Source organism: Pseudophryne corroboree, chromosome 10 (genome assembly GCF_028390025.1).
Source record: "Pseudophryne corroboree isolate aPseCor3 chromosome 10, aPseCor3.hap2, whole genome shotgun sequence".
In the NCBI taxonomy this organism is placed as follows: Eukaryota; Metazoa; Chordata; class Amphibia; order Anura; family Myobatrachidae; genus Pseudophryne; species Pseudophryne corroboree.
In genome coordinates, this window is record NC_086453.1 from 376,664,785 (window position 1) to 376,686,152 (window position 21,368).

The following is a 21,368-nucleotide window of genomic DNA, read 5'->3' on the forward strand; positions in this document are numbered from 1 at the left end:
CTATTACATATTATTACAGCTATGGGGGCACTATTACATATTATTACTAAGGGGGCACTATTACATATTATTACAGCTATGGGGACACTATTATATATTATTACAGCTATGAGAGCACTATTACATATTATTACTAAGGGGGCACTATTACATATTATTACAGCTATAGGGACACTATTACATATTATTACAGCTAAGGGGCACTATTACATATTATTACAGCTAAGGGGCACTATTACATATTATTACAGCTATGGGGGCACTATTACATATTATTACAGCTATGGGGGCACTATTACATATTATTACAGCTAAGGGGCACTATTACATATTATTACAGATATGGGGGCACTATTACATATTATTACTAAGGGGGCACTATTACATATTATTACAGCTATGGGGGCACTATTACATATTATTACAGCTAAGGGGCACTATTACATATTATTACAGCTATGGGGGCACTATTACATATTATTACTAAGGGGGCACTATTACATATTATTACTAAGCAGGCACTATTACATATTACTACAGCTATGAGGCTGTTGGCAACAGCCTCCCTGCATCGAGGGACTGAGGGGGGGGAGCAGTGTCCGCCTTGTGGGGTCTGAGCCACTGTCTCCGCTGACTGGTCACTGAGCTCCAGATGGGACAGATCGCGCCCCGCCACAGAGGAACGCTCACCCCGGCAGCCAGCCGCCACCCCCTCAATGAGCTGAAGTGTGGCGAGTTAGTCTCTGCCCCCCCTTACAAGCGGGGGGACAGTGTGAAGATGGCGGCTTAAGGGTAGGAGCGCGGTATTAACTGTGCTCCTTGATGGCTCAGCGGTACTGCGGCGCGGCGCTGTGAGAGGCGCCCTGAGCCAGCACCTGACCCTACACTGACCACATCAAGCCTGTCGGGGTCCATGGATCTCAGCCAGCATGAAATTCTCAGGCCAGCATAAGCTTCTAAGAGCAGGAAGACAGCGCCATTGAAGGGGGCGGAGCTTCTCCTCAGAGCGGACCCAGCAGCGTTCAGCGCCATTTTCCTGCCTGCAATCACTACTTGTGGATGTCCAGGTCCCTCCAGAGCAACTCCAGCTATCTGTACGGTACCAGAGGGTTGTAGAGGGGGGGGGGGGGGCTGTGTTATAGGCTGTGTCACCTATTAAGGGACACAGTCAGCGCGGGTTGGGGTCTCCCTATACCTCTAATAGCGCTGTGTGTGAGTTGGCTCCAATCTCTGTGTCTCTCTGCCATTCTTGGGGGGAAACTCTGTCTACCCAGTACCCTTTCTGTTTGTGGGGTGTTTGGTGTGTGTGTGTGACAACATGTCTGGGGACACTGTTTCATATGCTGCAGAGGATTTGCCTTCCCACGAAGACTCCATACCATGTAATCAGGATTGCACGGTTGTAGCGCAGATCCCTGCTAGAGAGTCAGAATGGTTAGTCTCTCTTAGGGGGACTATTTCACAGATTTCTGACAGGGTTGCTAGGACTGAGCATGCAACTCAGATCCTACAATCCTCTATGGTTGTGTGGTCTGATACTGCTTCCTCGGGGTCCCCTGCGGTACATTCTCAAAAACGTGCGCTTGCATTGCTGACGCAGGATAACACGGACACCGACTCTGACACTGCAGACGGTGACAGGGATGTGTCGAAGGGGACAGCATCACTTGCTAAGGGAGTGCAGTTGATGATTGAAGCTGTGAGGGATATTTTACATATTTATGACACAGCTCCTGAGCAGGTGGAGGAGGCCATCTTTACAGATAATAGGAAGCCCCCCCACCTTCCCGGCATCCAAAGAATTAAACGCTATCTTTGAAAAGGCCTGGGAAACTCCAGAAAAGAAATTTCAGATCCCTAAGAGGGTCTTGGTTGCTTTTCCCTTCCCAGAGGAAGATAGGAAGAGATGGGAGTCCCCGCCAATAGTCAACGCCTCTGTGTCCAGGCTGTCTAAACAGGTGGTTTTACCATTCCCGGGATCTACCGCGTTGAAGGACCCGGCGGATCGCAAGGTGGATGCTACGCTTAAATCCATTTACACAGCTTCCGGGGCTATATTACGGCTTACTATAGCCTGTGCTTGGATTGCAAAAGCTATTGCCAGGTGGTCTATCGCTCTGCAGGAGGAATCGACTGCGATGAATAAAGGTGACGTTGATTTATTTTTACGCCATATTCAGGATTCTGCAGGATTCCTGGTAGATTCCATGAAGGACCTGGGTTCCATGGCTGCGGGGATCTCCTCCATGTCCGTCTTGGCTCGCAGGGGTCTCTGGCTACGCCAATGGTCTGCGGACGCGGAATCCAGGAAGAATGTGGAGGGCCTACGCTATACAGGTCAGGCTCTCTTTGGGGAGGCGCTGGATGCGTGGATTGCCACGGCTACCACGGGTAAGTCTACTTTTCTCCCCTCAGCTGCACCGGCTACAAAGAAGTCTTTAACGCCAGCCACGTCTCAGTCCTTTCGGCCCGCGAGGTCTATAAAGAACAAGCATTTGAACACCTTCTTCAGAGGTGGTCGTGCAAAAGGAAAGAAACCTGCTCCCGCAGGTTCCCAAGCCCAGAAGCCCGCTTCTGATACCCCTAAGTCCTCCTCATGACGGTGGACAGCTGGGCCTGGAAGAAGGTCAGGTGGGGGCAAGACTCCGGCAGTTCAGCCATGTCTGGGTGTCATCTGGCCTGGACCCCTGGGTCCCCGATATAGTGTCCAGGGGGTACAGACTGGAGTCTCAAGATCCCCCACCTCACCGTTTCTTCAAGTCAGGCTTGCCAGCACTGCTGGCGGACAGAACAATTCTTCTGGAGGCCATCAGAAAATTGATGGTGTCAGAGGTCATTTTCCCAGTTCCACCTCAGCAGTGGAACAAGGGTTACTATTCAAACCTTTTCGTGGTACCAAAACCAGATGTTACGGTACGACCTATTCTAAACTTAAAGTCTTTGAACCCTTATCTCAGGGAGTCCAAATTCAAGATGGAATCTCTGAGAGCTGTCATCTCAGGTCTGGCGGAGGGGGAGTTCCTGGTGTCGCTGGACATCAAGGATGCTTACCTCCACATTCCCATTTGGTCGCCGCATCAGGCATTTCTCTATCGTCCTAGTGGATGCTGGGGTTCCTGAAAGGACCATGGGGAATAGCGGCTCCGCAGGAGACAGGGCACAAAAAGTAAAGCTTTTTCCGATCAGGTGGTGTGCACTGGCTCCTCCCCCTATGACCCTCCTCCAGACTCCAGTTAGATTTTTGTGCCCGGCCGAGAAGGGTGCAATCTAGGTGGCTCTCCTAAAGAGCTGCTTAGAGAAAGTTTAGCTAGGTTTTTTATTTTACAGTGATTCCTGCTGGCAACAGGATCACTGCAGCGAGGGACTGAGGGGAGAAGGAGTCAACTCACCTGCGTGCAGGATGGATTGGTTTCTTGGCTACTGGACATCAAGCTCCAGAGGGACGATCACAGGTACAGCCTGGATGGTCACCGGAGCCACGCCGCCGGCCCCCTTGCAGATGCTGAAATCAGAAGAGGTCCAGAATCGGCGGCTGAAGACTCCTGCAGTCTTCTAAAGGTAGCGCACAGCACTGCAGCTGTGCGCCATTTTCCTCTCAGCACACTTCACACGGCAGTCACTGAGGGTGCAGGGCGCTGGGAGGGGGGCGCCCTGGGAGGCAAATGAGTACCTATAAAGGCTAAAAATACCTCACATATAGCCCTAGAGGCTATATGGAGATATTTAACCCCTGCCTAATTTTTCTAAATAGCGGGAGACGAGCCCGCCGGAAAAGGGGCGGGGCCTATCTCCTCAGCACACGGCGCCATTTCCTCTCACAGCTCCGCTGGTCAGGACGGCTCCCAAGTCTCTCCCCTGCACTGCACTACAGAAACAGGGTAAAACAGAGAGGGGGGGGGGCACATTTATGGCGATATTTTGATATAACAAAGCAGCTATAAGGGAGCACTTATTATAAGGCTATCCCTGATATATATATAGCGCTTTTGGTGTGTGCTGGCAAACTCTCCCTCTGTCTCCCCAAAGGGCTAGTGGGTCCTGTCTTCGTTAGGAGCATTCCCTGTGTGTCTGCTGTGTGTCGGTACGTGTGTGTCGACATGTATGAGGACGATATTGGTGTGGAGGCGGAGCAATTGCCAAATATGAGGATGTCACCCCCTAGGGAGTCGACACCAGAATGGATGCCTTTATTTATGGAACTACGGGATAGTGTCAACACGCTAAAGCAGTCGTTTGACGACATGAGACGGCCGGACAATCAATTAGTGCCTGTCCAGGCGACTCAAACACCGTCAGGGGCTGTGAAACGCCCTTTGCCTCAGTCGGTCGACACAGACCCAGACACAGGCGATGACTCCAGTGGTGACGGTGACGAATCAACCGTATTTTCCAGTAGGGCCACACGTTATATGATTTTGGCAATGAAGGAGGCGTTACATTTAGCTGATACTACAGGTACCACTAAACAGGGTATTATGTGGGGTATGAAAAAACTACCTATAGTTTTTCCTGAATCAGAAGAACTAAATGACGTGTGTAATGAAGCGTGGGTTGCCCCTGATAAAAAGCTGATAATTTCAAAGAAATTATTGGCATTATACCCTTTCCCGCCAGAGGTTAGGGAGCGCTGGGAAACACCTCCTAGGGTGGACAAGGCGCTAACACGCTTATCTAAACAAGTGGCGTTACCCTCTCCTGAGACGGCCGCACTTAAAGATCCATCAGATAGGAGGATGGAAAATATCCAAAAAAGTATATACACACATGCAGGTGTTATACTACGACCAGCTGTAGCGACTGCCTGGATGGGCAGTGCGGGGGTAGTTTGGTCAGAATCCCTGATTGAAAATATTGATACCCTGGACAGGGACAATATTTTACTGTCGTTAGAACAAATAAAGGATGCATTTCTTTATATGCGTGATGCACAGAGGGATATATGCACACTGGCATCACGGGTAAGTGCTATGTCCATTTCGGCCAGAAGAGCTTTATGGATGCGACAGTGGACAGGCGATGCGGATTCAAAACGGCATATGGAAGTTTTGCCGTATAAAGGGGAGGAGTTATTTGGAGTCGGTCTATCAGATTTGGTGGCCACGGCTACAGCCGGGAAATCCACCTTTCTACCTCAAGTCACTCCCCAACAGAAAAAGGCACCGACTTTTCAACCGCAGCCCTTTCGTTCCTTTAAAAATAAGAGAGCAAAGGGCTATTCATATCTGCCACGAGGCAAAGGTCGAGGGAAGAGACAGCAACACGCAGCTCCTTCCCAGGATCAGAAGCCCTCCCCGGCTTCTACAAAAGCCTCAGCATGACGCTGGGGCTTCTCAAGCGGACTCGGGGACGGTGGGGGGTCGTCTCAAAAATTACAGCGCGCAGTGGGCTCACTCGCAAGTAGATCCCTGGATCCTGCAGATAATATCTCAGGGATACAGGTTGGAATTAGAGACAGATCCACCTCGCCGTTTCCTGAAGTCTGCTTTACCAACGTCCCCCTCCGAAAGGGAGACGGTTTTGGAAGCCATTCACAAGCTGTACTCTCAGCAGGTGATAGTCAAGGTACCTCTTCTGCAACAAGGGAAGGGGTATTATTCCACTCTTTTTGTGGTACCGAAGCCGGATGGCTCGGTAAGGCCTATTCTAAATCTGAAGTCCTTGAACCTGTACATAAAGAAGTTCAAGTTCAAAATGGAGTCACTCAGAGCAGTGATAGCGAACCTGGAAGAGGGGGACTTTATGGTATCCTTGGACATCAAGGATGCGTATCTCCACGTTCCAATTTACCCCTCACACCAGGGGTACCTCAGGTTCGTTGTACAAAACTGTCACTATCAGTTTCAGACGCTGCCGTTCGGATTGTCCACGGCACCTCGGATCTTTACAAAGGTAATGGCCGAGATGATGATTCTTCTTCGAAGAAAAGGCGTATTAATTATCCCATACTTGGACGATCTCCTAATAAGGGCGAGGTCCAGAGAACAGCTAGAGATGGGATTAGCACTGTCTCAAGAAGTGCTAAAACAGCACGGGTGGATTCTGAATATTCCAAAATCCCAGTTAATGCCGACAACTCGTCTGCTGTTCCTAGGGATGATTCTGGACACGGTTCAGAAAAAGGTTTTTCTCCCGGAGGAAAAAGCCAAGGAGTTATCCGAGCTTGTCAGGAACCTCCTAAAACCAGGAAAGGTGTCTGTACATCAATGCACAAGAGTCCTGGGAAAAATGGTGGCTTCTTACGAAGCAATTCCATTCGGCAGATTCCACGCAAGAATTTTCCAAAGGGATCTGTTGAACAAATGGTCAGGGTCGCATCTTCAGATGCACCTGCGGATAACCCTGTCTCCAAGGACAAGGGTGTCTCTTCTGTGGTGGTTGCAGAGTGCTCATCTATTGGAGGGCCGCAGATTCGGCATACAGGATTGGATCCTGGTGACCACGGACGCCAGCCTGAGAGGCTGGGGAGCAGTCACACAAGGAAGAAACTTCCAGGGAGTATGGACGAGCCTGGAAACGTCTCTTCACATAAACATTCTGGAACTAAGAGCAATATACAATGCTCTAAGCCAGGCAGAACCTCTGCTTCAGGGAAAACCGGTGTTGATCCAGTCGGACAACATCACGGCAGTCGCCCATGTGAACAGACAGGGCGGCACAAGAAGCAGGAGTGCAATGGCAGAAGCTGCAAGGATTCTTCGCTGGGCAGAGAATCATGTGATAGCACTGTCAGCAGTGTTCATCCCGGGAGTGGACAACTGGGAAGCAGACTTCCTCAGCAGACACGATCTTCACCCGGGAGAGTGGGGACTTCATCCAGAAGTCTTCCACATGCTGGTAACCCGTTGGGAAAGACCAATGGTGGACATGATGGCGTCTCGCCTCAACAAAAAACTGGACAGGTATTGCGCCAGGTCAAGAGATCCGCAGGCAATAGCTGTGGACGCGCTGGTAACGCCTTGGGTGTACCAGTCGGTGTATGTGTTTCCTCCTCTGCCTCTCATACCAAAAGTATTGAGAATTATACGGCAAAGAGGCGTAAGAACGATACTAGTGGTTCCGGATTGGCCAAGAAGGACTTGGTACCCGGAACTTCAAGAGATGATCACGGAAGATCCGTGGCCTCTACCTCTAAGGAGGGACTTGCTTCAGCAGGGTCCCTGTCTGTTTCAAGACTTACCGCGGCTGCGTTTGACGGCATGGCGGTTGAACGCCGGATCCTAAAGGAAAAAGGCATGCCGGAAGAAGTCATTCCTACTTTGATTAAAGCAAGGAAGGAAGTAACCGTGCAACATTATCACCGAATTTGGCGAAAATATGTTGCGTGGTGCGAAGATCGGAGTGCTCCGACGGAGGAATTTCAACTGGGTCGATTCCTACATTTCCTGCAATCAGGATTGTCAATGGGTCTCAAATTGGGATCTATTAAGGTTCAAATTTCGGCCCTGTCGATTTTCTTTCAAAAAGAATTGGCTTCAGTCCCTGAAGTCCAGACCTTTGTTAAGGGAGTGCTGCATATACAGCCTCCTGTGGTGCCTCCAGTGGCACCGTGGGATCTCAATGTGGTTTTGGATTTCCTAAAATCTCATTGGTTTGAACCACTAAAAAAGGTGGATTTGAAATATCTCACATGGAAAGTGACCATGCTTCTAGCCCTGGCTTCTGCCAGGAGAGTGTCAGAATTGGCAGCTTTATCTTACAAAAGCCCATATCTGATTTTCCATTCGGACAGGGCAGAACTGCGGACTCGTCCGCATTTTCTCCCTAAGGTGGTGTCAGCATTTCATCTGAACCAGCCTATTGTAGTGCCTGCGGCTACAAGTGACTTGGAGGACTCCAAGTTACTGGACGTTGTCAGAGCATTAAAAATATATATTGCAAGGACAGCTGGAGTCAGAAAATCTGACTCGTTGTTTATATTGTATGCACCCAACAAGATGGGTGCTCCGGTGTCTAAGCAGACGATTGCTCGTTGGATCTGTAGCACAATCCAACTTGCACATTCTGTGGCAGGCCTGCCACAGCCTAAATCTGTAAAGGCCCACTCCACAAGGAAGGTGGGCTCATCTTGGGCGGCTGCCCGAGGGGTCTCGGCATTACAACTTTGCCGAGCAGCTACGTGGTCAGGGGAGAACACGTTTGTAAAATTTTACAAATTTGATACTCTGGCTAAGGAGGACCTGGAGTTCTCTCATTCGGTGCTGCAGAGTCATCCGCACTCTCCCGCCCGTTTGGGAGCTTTGGTATAATCCCCATGGTCCTTTCAGGAACCCCAGCATCCACTAGGACGATAGAGAAAATAAGATTTTACTTACCGATAAATCTATTTCTCGGAGTCCGTAGTGGATGCTGGGCGCCCATCCCAAGTGCGGATTATCTGCATAAATTGTACATAGTTATTGTTAACTAATTCGGGTTATTGTTGAAGGAAGCCATCTTTCAGAGGCTCCGCTGTTATCATACTGTTAACTGGGTTTAGATCACAAGTTGTACGGTGTGATTGGTGTGGCTGGTATGAGTCTTACCCGGGATTCAAAATCCTCCCTTATTGTGTACGCTCGTCCGGGCACAGTACCTAACTGGAGTCTGGAGGAGGGTCATAGGGGGAGGAGCCAGTGCACACCACCTGATCGGAAAAAGCTTTACTTTTTGTGCCCTGTCTCCTGCGGAGCCGCTATTCCCCATGGTCCTTTCAGGAACCCCAGCATCCACTACGGACTCCGAGAAATAGATTTATCGGTAAGTAAAATCTTATTATCTCAGTGATGTTGATGTTGATGTTGGACGATCACTATCAGTTCTAGGCGCTGCCGTTTGGCCTTTCTACAGCACCAAGGATCTTCAGCAAGGTGATGGCGGAGATAATGGTTCTCCTCCGCAACCAGGGAGTGAACATAATTCCGTATCTGGACGATCTCCTGATCAAGGCGTCGTCCAGGAAGAGATTGTTGCAATCCATCACGCTCACGACACAGCTGATCAGGAAGCACGGATGGATCCTGAACCTTCCAAAGTCTAATCTGGAGCCGACAAGGAGGCTGTCTTTCCTGGGAATGATCCTCGACACGGAAGTGCAGAGGGTTTTTTTCTCCCGGTGGAGAAAGCATTGATGATTCAAACAATGGTCCGGGATGTCTTAAAGCCTACCTGGGTATCGGTTCATCAATGCATCCGCCTTCTGGGGAAGATGGTTGCCGCCTACAAGGCTCTGCAGTATGGCAGGTTTCATGCTCGACCTTTTCAGCTGGACCTGTTGGACCAGTGGTCGGGCTCTCACCTACACATGCACAAGAGGATACGTCTGTCTCCGAAAGCCAGGATTTCACTCCTCTGGTGGCTACAACTTCCGCACCTTCTGGAAAGCTGAGGGTTCGGAATTCAGGACTGGATCCTTTTAACCACAGATGCAAGTCTAAGAGGTTGGGGAGCAGTCGCTCTGGGGGAAACCTTTCAGGGAAGGTGGTCGGATCAAGAATCCCTTCTCCCAATAAACATCCTGGCGTTAAGGGCCGTGTACAACGCCCTTCGGCGAGCAGAACACCTTCTACAGGATCGAGCTTTTCAGGTGCAGTCGGACAACGTAACCACGGTGGCCTACATAAACCGACAAGGAGGAACGAAGAGCAGGGCTGCCATGTCAGAGGTGTCAAGAATCCTCCTCTGGGCAGAAAGACACGCTGTGGCGATGTCGGCAATCTTCATTCCGGGAGTAGACAACTGGGAAGCAGACTTCTTCAGCCGCAACGATCTCCATCCGGGAGAGTGGGGCCTCCACCCGGAGGGGTTCAAGGAGGTAACCGGTTGGTGGGGGGCTCCTCACATAGACATGGCCTCCCGCCTCAACAAGAAGCTGGGGAGGTACTGTTCCAGGGCGAGAGGCCCTCAGGCAGTGGTGGTGGACGCACTGGTAACACCGTTGGTGTTCACGTCAGTGTATGTGTTCCCTCCGCTTCCTCTGATTCCAAAAGTTCTTCAACTGGTAAGAAGAACAATGGTTCTGGCAATCCTCATTGCTCCGGACTGGCCAAGGAGGGCTTGGTACGCGGATCTACTGGATCTTATGCTGGAGGATCCAAGGCCGTTACCTCTTCGGGAGGATCTGCTACTGCAGGGGCCGTTCGTCTATCAAGACTTACCACGGCTACGTTTGACGGCATGGCGGTTGAACGCCAGATCTTAGCTCGGAAGGGTATCCCGAGTGATGTCATTCCTACCCTGATACAGGCTAGGAAGGGGGTAACGTCTAAACATTACCATCGCATTTGGAAAAAATATGTTTCTTGGTGTGAGTCCAAGAAGTTTCCTGCGGTGGAGTTTCAACTTGGACGTTTTATCCTTTTCCTGCAAGCAGGGGTGGATATGGGACTGAGATTGGGCTCCATCAAGGTCCAGATCTCTGCTTTGTCCATCTTCTTCCAAAAACAATTGGCTGTCCTCCCTGGGGTTCAGACCTTTTTGAAAGGGGTTCTGCACATTCAGCCTCCCTTTGTGGCGCCTACGGCTCCATGGGATCTGGATGTGGTGTTGCAGTTCCTACAATCTGCTTGGTTCAAGCCTCTACAGGAGGTGGATCTCAAGTTTCTCACGTGGAAGGCGGTCACTTTGTTTGCCTTGGCTTCTGCATGACGCGTGTCGTAATTGGGGGCTTTTGGGATTCGTCCAAAGTTCCTGCCTAAGGTTATATCGGCTTTCCATATCAACCAACCTATTGTGGTGCCAGTGGCTACTGACTCCTCAGTTGCTTCAAAGGCCTTGGATGTAGTGAGGACTTTAAAGATTTATGTGAAGAGGACAGCTTGTCATAGGAAAAGGGACTCTCTGTTTGTCCTCTATGATCCCAAGAGAATTGGGTGTCCTGCTTCTAAGCAGACGATTTCACGCTGGATCAGGTTCACTATCCAGCATGCTTATTCCACGGCAGGACTGCCGTGTCCAAAATCTGTAAAGGCCCACTCTACTCGTAAGGTGGGCTCTTCCTGAGCGGCTGCCCGGGGTGTCTTGGCAGTACAACTCTGCCGAGCGGCTACTTGGTCTGGGTCGAACACGTTTGCCAAGTTTTACAAGTTCGATACTTTGGCCTCTGATGACCTCAAGTTTGGTCAAGCAGTGTTGCAGGAGCCTGCGCGCTCTCCCTCCCATACTGGGAGCTTTGGTACATCCCCATGGTACTAATATGGACCCCAGCATTCTCTAGGACGTAAGAGAAAATAGGATTTTTATTACCTGACGGTAAATCATTTTCTCGTAGTCCGTAGAGGATGCTGGGCGCCCGCCCAGCGCTGCGTTTTCCTGCATTAGTTTTATAGTTCAGTACTGCCTGGTTCCTAGGTAAGTTCTGTGTTGTTTACTGTTTCAGCTGTTGCTGAGTTGTTCCGGCATGTTAGTCGGATTTGCCTGTTGTGTGAGCTGGTATGAATCTCGCCACTATCTGTGTATTTCCTTCTCTCGAAGTATGTTGTCTCCTCGGGCACAGTTTCTAGACTGAGTCTGGTAGGAGGGGCATAAAGGGAGGAGCCAGCCCACACTATTAAACTTTTAAATGCCAATGGCTCCTGGTGGACCCGTCTATACCCCATGGTACTAATGTGGACCCCAGCATCCTCTACAGACCACGAGAAAAGGATTTACCGGCAGGTAATTAAAATCCTATTATTACAGCTATGGGGCACTATTACATATTATTACAGCTATGAGAGCACTGTTACATATTATTACAGCTATGAGAGCACTGTTACATATTATTACAGCTATGAGAGCACTGTTACATATTATTACAGCTATGAGAGCACTGTTACATATTATTACAGCTATGAGAGCACTATTACATATTATTACAGCTAAGGGGCACTATTACATATTATTACAGCTATGAGAGCACTATTACATATTATTACAGCTATGCTATGAGAGCACTATTACATGTTATTACAGCTATGGTGGCACCATAACATATTATTACAGCTAAGGGAGCACTATTACTTATTATTATAACTGAGGGAGCACTATTACATATTACTATTCAGTCACACACTAACCTGCTACATAGACTGTGTGACTGTGCTCACCCTGTGACATCACCATCCAGTCACACACTAACCTGCTACATAGACTCTGTGTGACTGCACTGCGCTCACTCTGTGACATCACCATCCAATCACACACTAACCTGCTACATAGACTGTGTGACTGCACTGCGCTCACTCTGTGACATCACCATCCAGTCACACACTAACCTGCTACATAGACTGTGTGACTGCACTGCGCTCACTCTGTGACATCACCATCCAATCACACACTAACCTGCTACATAGGCTGTGTGACTGCGCTGCGCTCACCCTGTGACATCCTCATCCAATCACACACTAACCTGCTACATAGACTATGTGTGACTGCACTGCGCTCACTCTGTGACATCACCATCCAGTCACACACTAACCTGCTACATAGACTGTGTGACTGCACTGCGCTCACTCTGTGACATCACCATCCAATCACACACTAACCTGCAACATAGACTGTGTGACTGCGCTGCGCTCACTATGTGACATCACCATCCAGTCACACACTAACCTGCTACATAGACTGTGTGACTGCGCTGCGCTCACCCTGTGACATCACCATCCAGTCACACACTAACCTGCTACATAGACTGTGTGACTGCACTGCGCTCACCCTGTGACATCACCATCCAGTCACACACTAACCTGCTACGTAGACTGTGTGACTGAACTGTGCTTACTCTGTGACATCATCATCCAATCACACACTAACCTGCTACATAGACTGTGTGACTGCACTGCACTCACTCTGTGACATCACCATCCAGTCACACACTAACCTGCTACATAGACAGTGTGACTGCACTGCGCTCACCCTGTGACATCACCATCCAGTCACACACTAACCTGCTACATAGACTGTGTGACTGCGCTCACTCTGTGACATCACCATCCAATCACACACTAACCTGCTACATAGACTGTGTGACTGCACTGTGCTCACTCTGTGACATCACCATCCAGTCACACACTAACCTGCTACCTAGACAGTCTGACTGCACTGCGCTCACCCTGTGACATCACCATCCAGTCACACACTAACCTGCTACATAGACTGTGTGACTGCGCTCACTCTGTGACATCACCATCCAGTCACACACTAACCTGCTACATAGACTGTGTGACTGCACTGTGCTCACTCTGTGACATCATCATCCAATCACACACTATCCTGCTACATAGACTGTGTGACTGCACTCACCCTGTGACATCACCATCCAGTCACACACTAACCTGCTACATAGACTGTGTGACTGCACTGTGCTCACTCTGTGACATCACCATCCAATCACACACTAACCTGCTACATAAACTGTGTGACTGCACTCACCCTGTGACATCACCATCCAGTCACACACTAACCTGCTACATAGACTCTGTGTGACTGCACCACTCTCACTCTGTGACATCGCCAGCCTGTCACACTATATAAAGCAGCCAGTATTTATCCTGCACAGAAACTGTATAACGCACATGTTACATCTGCCTACCTGCAGTGCAGTAAATTGTTACCCATTAGTGTGTTTTTTTGATTTGCTAACAACCCTGAGTAACCCCCTGTATGTGATGAGCTGTTGCCGTGGTGAGAGGACAGTAATGGAGGTAAACAGGAAACCGCACACTGACATTTGGATAGTGGAAGGGTCAGGGTCACCCAACACACAGGACATGTCTGATGCTCTTTCCGTGCAGATGTGGGAAGACTGGGGTTGTTCTAGTCCCCTCTACATGAAACTACAAATATATGTGCAGCTAATGCAGGTTAGTCCCAGTGACACTGCAGCGTTATACTGTCATGTGCGTCCACTGTCCTCCGTCCTGCTGATCGCTCACCTCGCTCTCCGTGTTTCCTGCCCCAGGTCGGGTGGAACTCGCAGCCCACAAGAGCAGTCATATTCGAGGACTGTGCAGTTCCTGTGACGAACCGCCTAGGAGATGAAGGGCAGGGTTTCGGGATTGCAATGAGAGGACTGAATGGCGGGAGGATAAACATTGGTAAGGACTGCTATTGCTCTACATGACGCACTGGCTGATTTAGTGACATCATGGACGCTGTGATGTCATGTTTCACATCTTCTGCCTTGCAGCCTCCTGCTCACTCGGTGCAGCTCATGCCTCCATCTTACTTACTCGCGATCACCTTACCGTGCGCAAACAGTTTGGGGAACCCCTCGCTAATAACCAGGTAATGCCACCAGGCCAAGCCCTTAATATGACTTATTACACATCTACGTTATTGCTTCTAGAACTGTACTGATGAAGAGACTTTGCTGGTGCGTCTGCCTGGTGCAGGTAAATTAACGGTAAGTTTCTGGCCAAATAGGACGCAAGTCCAGGTCCTTTAAACACCTGTTACACTGACGCTAACAGATAATGGGGGTCATTCTGACCCGTTCGCTCGCTGCTGTTTATCGCAGCCGAGCGAACGGGTCTCTACTGCGCCAGCGCCGTAGTGCGCCGGTGCATGCCAGACGGCCGGAGGCCGTGGCAGGGCTGCAATCGCCTCTGCCTGATTGACAGGCAGAGGCGGTCGCTGGGCGGGAGGGGGCGTTTGGCCGCTGTTTCGTAGGCGTCGTCTGGCCAACCGCTGCGATCCGCCGAACGGGGGGCGGGTCGCAGCGGCTGCGTGACGTCACACGCAGCCGCTGCAAGCCGGCTGTGCGATGCCACTCGCCACTGTGCGATGCCTCTGCACTTCTGCGGGGGGCACTGATATGTGGGGCGGACGTCCCCCCTCTTGTCAGTGTAAATGATCGTACCTGTGCTAAATTTAGCACAGCTACGATCAACTCGGAATGACCCCCATAAAGGTTTCCTTTACACTAAAATAGTGTTTCTGTCTGTCCAGTAAATATACAAATGTTTTTTTTGGGGGGTGCAGTAATGCATAAAGGTTACTGTGCCCTATACATGGAGTTTGCTGAAGTTTCTATGCTGCCGCTGAAGTTCATGTGTAGGGACCACAGCAGGAGCACCTGTTTCGGGTAGGCTGAGCTGGATTTGGAGACGGACATGTGGGGTGGGGAGAACTGCATGTAGCAAACCATTCATATTGATAGGTAGGTATTCCTAGCCAGTATACTCATCTGGCAGGGGGGCAGGAGCCTGGGGAGTTTTCCCCTATAATCTATCTCTGTTATCACGTTTTGTCAGGTTGAGCATTGTGGGATTTTTTTTTTCCGTAGTATCTACAATTCCGACTGGCAGAGATGGCAACGCAGCTGGTGACTGCGCGGCTCATTGTGCGTCATGCAGCCCTGGCACTCCAGGAGGGGCGAGAAGACGCAGCGAGTCTCTGTGCTATGGCAAAGCTGTATGCTACGGACGAGTGCTTCAAGGTGGGTCTGAGACCGTAACCTGATACTGGATTGTGGCAATATCCTCTTATTGTATGATAATGGTGCACAGTACCTGTAACTACAGCGTGCCAGCAGGATCAGTGTAAGATAAATAGCACATGTTGGGTATTGCTATGCTGAGGAGAGACATCTGGTTACACGTTCAGGTAAATGAATTGGCTAGCACTAACGTTGTATAGGTGTACGTGCTGCATGCAGTGAGCAGAGTACACCGCAGTCTGCATGTGCTACGTACTATAACCTGAGATCCCGGTTCTCACATTCCCGCATGTGCCCGTAGGTCTGTAACCAAGCACTACAGATGCATGGAGGATACGGGTACCTTAAAGATTACGCTGTCCAACAGTACGTGCGGGATATCCGCGTTCACCAGATCCTCGAGGGTGAGTATTATTGTAGTAAGTGAGCAGAAGCCTACGTGTCATCCCATGTAGTGAGTATTTGTAGGTATGTAAGTATAAAGTATATATAGCACCAGCATGGAGAGTATTACAGTAACCGGTCCTTGTGAAATATGGAGTCAGTGACATCACAGCAGGAAGACAATAAGTGACCAGAGATATTACACAGACTCCTGAGACACTGAAGCTGGCCATACACTGACCTGTAATCCTGCAGATCAGACCATGAAACATCTCAAAAACGTTCTGGATCATTTGGTTTTCAGACCTGTCCAATCCTCCTGTCCATCATTCTGTCCATCATTCAGGCAATGGAGGTCATCTCCTAGCACTGTGCAGTGTATGCAGGTACTCCCATTATGAAGGAGTCACTCCTCCCCTTGTACCTGTCAGCTGCACTGTCGGGCAGTCTATGGCTAGCTTAATATGTCCCTACAAACTCAAGCCCTGGTATGGAGGAACACAAATAAATGTGACACATGGGGAGCTGAGGAGACACTAATGAATGTGACACATGGGTAGCTGAGGGGACACTAATGAATGTGACACATGGGTAGCTGAGGAGACACTAATGAATGTGACACATGGGGAGCTGAGGAGACACTAATGAATGTGACACATGGGTAGCTGAGGAGACACTAATGAATGTGACACATGGGTAGCTGAGGAGACACTAATGAATGTGACACATGGGTAGCTGAGAGGACACTAATGAATGTGACACATGGGTAGCTGAGGAGACACTAATGAATGTGACACATGGGTAGCTGAGGAGACACTAATGAATGTGACACATGGGTAGCTGAGAGGACACTAATGAATGTGACACATGGGTAGCTGAGGAGACACTAATGAATGTGACACATGGGGAGCTGAGGAGACACTAATGAATGTGACACATGGGGAGCTGAGGAGACACTAATGAATGTGACACATGGGTAGCTGAGGAGACACTAATGAATGTGACACATGGGTAGCTGAGGAGACACTAATGAATGTGACACATGGGGAGCTGAGGAGACACTAATGAATGTGACACATGGGGAGCTGAGGAGACACTAATGAATGTGACACATGGGTAGCTGAGGAGACACTAATGAATGTGACACATGGGTAGCTGAGGAGACACTAATAAATGTGACACATGGGTAGCTGAGGTGACACTAATGAATGTGACACATGGGTAGCTGAGGAGACACTAATAAATGTGACACATGGGTAGCTGAGGTGACACTAATGAATGTGACACATGGGTAGCTGAGGGGACACTAATGAATGTGACACATGGGGAGCTGAGGTGACACTAATAAATGTGACACATGGGGAGCTGAGGAGACACTAATGAATGTGACACATGGGGAGCTGAGGGGACACTAATGAATGTGACACATGGGTAGCTGAGGAGACACTAATAAATGTGACACATGGGTAGCTGATGAGACACTAATAAATGTGACACATGGGGAGCTGAGGAGACACTAATGAATGTGACACATGGGTAGCTGAGGAGACACTAATGAATGTGACACATGGGTAGCTGAGGTGACACTAATAAATGTGACACATGGGGAGCTGAGGAGACACTAATGAATGTGACACATGGGTAGCTGAGGGGACACTAATGAATGTGACACATGGGTAGCTGAGGAGACACTAATAAATGTGACACATGGGTAGCTGAGGAGACACTAATAAATGTGACACATGGGTAGCTGAGGAGACACTAATGAATATGACACATGGGGAGCTGAGGTGACACTAATAAATGTGACACATGGGTAGCTGAGGTGACACTAATAAATGTGACACATGGGTAGCTGAGGAGACACTAATGAATGTGACACATGGGTAGCTGAGGAGACACTAATGAATGTGACACATGGGGAGCTGAGGGGACACTAATGAATGTGACACATGGGTAGCTGAGGAGACACTAATGAATGTGACACATGGGTAGTTGAGGTGACACTAATGAATGTGACACATGGGTAGCTGAGGGGACACTAATGAATGTGACACATGGGGAGCTGAGGAGACACTAATAAATGTGACACATGGGTAACTGAGGGGACACTAATGAATGTGACACATGGGTAACTGAGGAGACACTAATGAATGTGACACATGGGGAGCTGAGGGGACACTAATGAATGTGACACATGGGGAGCTGAGGTGACACTAATGAATGTGACACATGGGTAGCTGAGGAGACACTAATGAATGTGACACATGGGGAGCTGAGGAGACACTAATGAATGTGACACATGGGTAGCTGAGGAGACAATAATGAATGTGACACATGGGGAGCTGAGGAGACACTAATGAATGTGACACATGGGTAACTGAGGGGACACTAATGAATGTGACACATGGGTAGCTGAAGAGACACTAATGAATGTGACACATGGGGAGCTGAGGTGACACTAATGAATGTGACACATGGGTAACTGAGGGGACACTAATGAATGTGACACATGGGTAGCTGAGGAGACACTAATGAATGTGACACATGGGTAGCTGAGGGGACACTAATGAATGTGACACATGGGGAGCTGAGGAGACACTAATGAATGTGACACATGGGTAGCTGAGGGGACACTAATGAATGTGACACATGGGTAGCTGAGGGGACACTAATGAATGTGACACATGGGTAGCTGAGGAGACACTAATGAATGTGACACATGGGTAGCTGAGGGGACACTAATGAATGTGACACATGGGTAGCTGAGGGGACACTAATGAATGTGACACATGGGTAGCTGAGGGGACACTAATGAATGTGACACATGGGTAGCTAAGGAGACACTAATGAATGTGACACATGGGTAGCTGAGGGGACACTAATGAATGTGACACATGGGTAGCTGAGGGGACACTAATGAATGTGACACATGGGTAGCTGAGGGGACACTAATGAATGTGACACATGGGTAGCTGAGGGGACACTAATGAATGTGACACATGGGTAGCTGAGGGGACACTAATGAATGTGACACATGGGTAGCTGAGGGGACACTAATGCATGTGACACATGGGTAGCTGAGGAGACACTAATGAATGTGACACATGGGTAGCTGAGGGGACACTAATGAATGTGACACATGGGTAGCTGAGGGGACACTAATGAATGTGACACATGGGTAGCTGAGGGGACACTAATGAATGTGACACATGGGGAGCTGAGGAGACACTAATGAATGTGACACATGGGTAGCTGAGGGGACACTAATGAATGTGACACATGGGTAGCTGAGGGGACACTAATGAATGTGACACATGGGTAGCTGAGGGGACACTAATGAATGTGACACATGGGGAGCTGAGGAGACACTAATGAATGTGACACATGGGAGCTGAGGGGACACTAATGAATGTGACACATGGGTAGCTGAGGGGACACTAATGAATGTGACACATGGGGAGCTGAGGAGACAATAATACATGTGACATATGGGTAGCTGAGGGGACACTAATGAATGTGACACATGGGTAGCTGAGGAGACATTAATGAATGTGACACATGGGTAGCTGAGGGGACACTAATGAATGTGACACATGGGCAGCTGAGGAGACACTAATGAATGTGACACATGGGGAGCTGAGGGGACACTAATGAATGTGTCACATGGGTAGCTTAGGGGACACTAATGAATGTGACACATGGGTAGCTGAGGAGATAATAATGAATGTGACACATGGGGAGCTGAGGAGACACTAATGAATGTGACACATGGGGAGCTGAGGAGACACTAATGAATGTGACACATGGGGAGCTGAGGAGATAATAATGAATGTGACACATGGGGAGCTGAGGAGACACTACTGAATGTGACACATGGGGAGCTGAGGAGATAATAATGAATGTGACACATGGGGAGCTGAGGTGACACTAATAAATGTGACACATGGGTAGCTGAGGTGACACTAATGAATGTGACACATGGGTAGCTGAGGGGACACTAATGAATGTGACACATGGGTAGCTGAGGAGACACTAATGAATGTGACACATGGGTAGCTGAGGAGACACTAATGAATGTGACACATGGGTAGCTGAGGTGACACTAATAAATGTGACACATGGGTAGCTGAGGTGACACTAATGAATGTGACACATGGGTAACTGAGGAGACACTAATGAATGTGACACATGGGTAGCTGAGGGGACACTAATGAATGTGACACATGGGTAGCTGAGGGGACACTAATGAATGTGACACATGGGTAGCTGAGGAGACACTAATGAATGTGACACATGGGTAGCTGAGGGGACACTAATGAATGTGACACATGGGGTGCTGAGGTGACACTAATGAATGTGACACATGGGCAGCTGAGGAGACACTAATGAATGTAACACATGGGGAGCTGAGGGGACACTAATGAATGTGACACATGGGTAGCTGAGGGGACACTAATGAATGTGACACATGGGTAGCTGAGGGGACACTAATGAATGTGACACATGGGGAGCTAAGGAGACACTAATGAATGTGACACATGGGTAGCTGAGGGGACACTAATGAATGTGACACATGGGTAGCTGAGGGGACACTAATGAATGTGACACATGGGTAGCTGAGGGGACACTAATGAATGTGACACATGGGGAGTTGAGGAGACAATAATACATGTGACATATGGGTAGCTGAGGGGACACTAATGAATGTGACACATGGGTAGCTGAGGGGACACTAATGAATGTGACACATGGGTAGCTGAGGAGACATTAATGAATGTGACACATGGGTAGCTGAGGGGACACTAATGAATGTGACACATGGGCAGCTGAGGAGACACTAATGAATGTGACACATGGGGAGCTGAGGGGACACTAATGAATGTGTCACATGGGTAGCTGAGGGGACACTAATGAATGTGACACATGGGTAGCTGAGGAGATAATAATGAATGTGACACATGGGGAGCTGAGGAGACACTAATGAATGTGACACATGGGGAGCTGAGGAGATAATAATGAATGTGACACATGGGGAGCTGAGGAGACACTACTGAATGTGACACATGGGGAGCTGAGGAGATAATAATGAATGTGACACATGGGGAGCTGAGGTGACACTAATGAATGTGACACATGGGTAGCTGAGGGGACACTAATGAATGTGACACATGGGTAGCTGAGGAGACACTAATGAATGTGACACATGGGTAGCTGAGGAGACACTAATGAATGTGACACATGGGTAGCTGAGGTGACACTAATAAATGTGACACATGGGTAGCTGAGGTGACACTAATGAATGTGACACATGGGTAACTGAGGAGACACTAATGAATGTGACACATGGGTAGCTGAGGGGACACTAATGAATGTGACACATGGGTAGCTGAGGGGACACTAATGAATGTGACACATGGGTAGCTGAGGAGACACTAATGAATGTGACACATGGGTAGCTGATGGGACACTAATGAATGTGACACATGGGTAGCTGAGGGGACACTAATGAATGTGACACATGGGTAGCTGAGGTGACACTAATGAATGTGACACATGGGTAGCTGAGGAGACACTAATGAATGTGACA

General features: G+C 49.0%; 1 protein-coding gene across 1 annotated transcript in view; it reads left to right on the top strand.

The window, feature by feature from the left end:
• Nucleotides 1-21,368, top strand: part of ACAD8 (acyl-CoA dehydrogenase family member 8) — a 128,507-nt gene that overhangs the window by 98,054 nt on the left and 9,085 nt on the right. The window contains exons 7-10 of the mRNA XM_063943791.1: nt 13,916-14,051; nt 14,144-14,241; nt 15,242-15,394; nt 15,696-15,798. Of these exons, the coding sequence (XP_063799861.1) occupies nt 13,916-14,051; nt 14,144-14,241; nt 15,242-15,394; nt 15,696-15,798 (490 nt within the window). The remainder of the gene's footprint in view (nt 1-13,915; nt 14,052-14,143; nt 14,242-15,241; nt 15,395-15,695; nt 15,799-21,368) is intronic.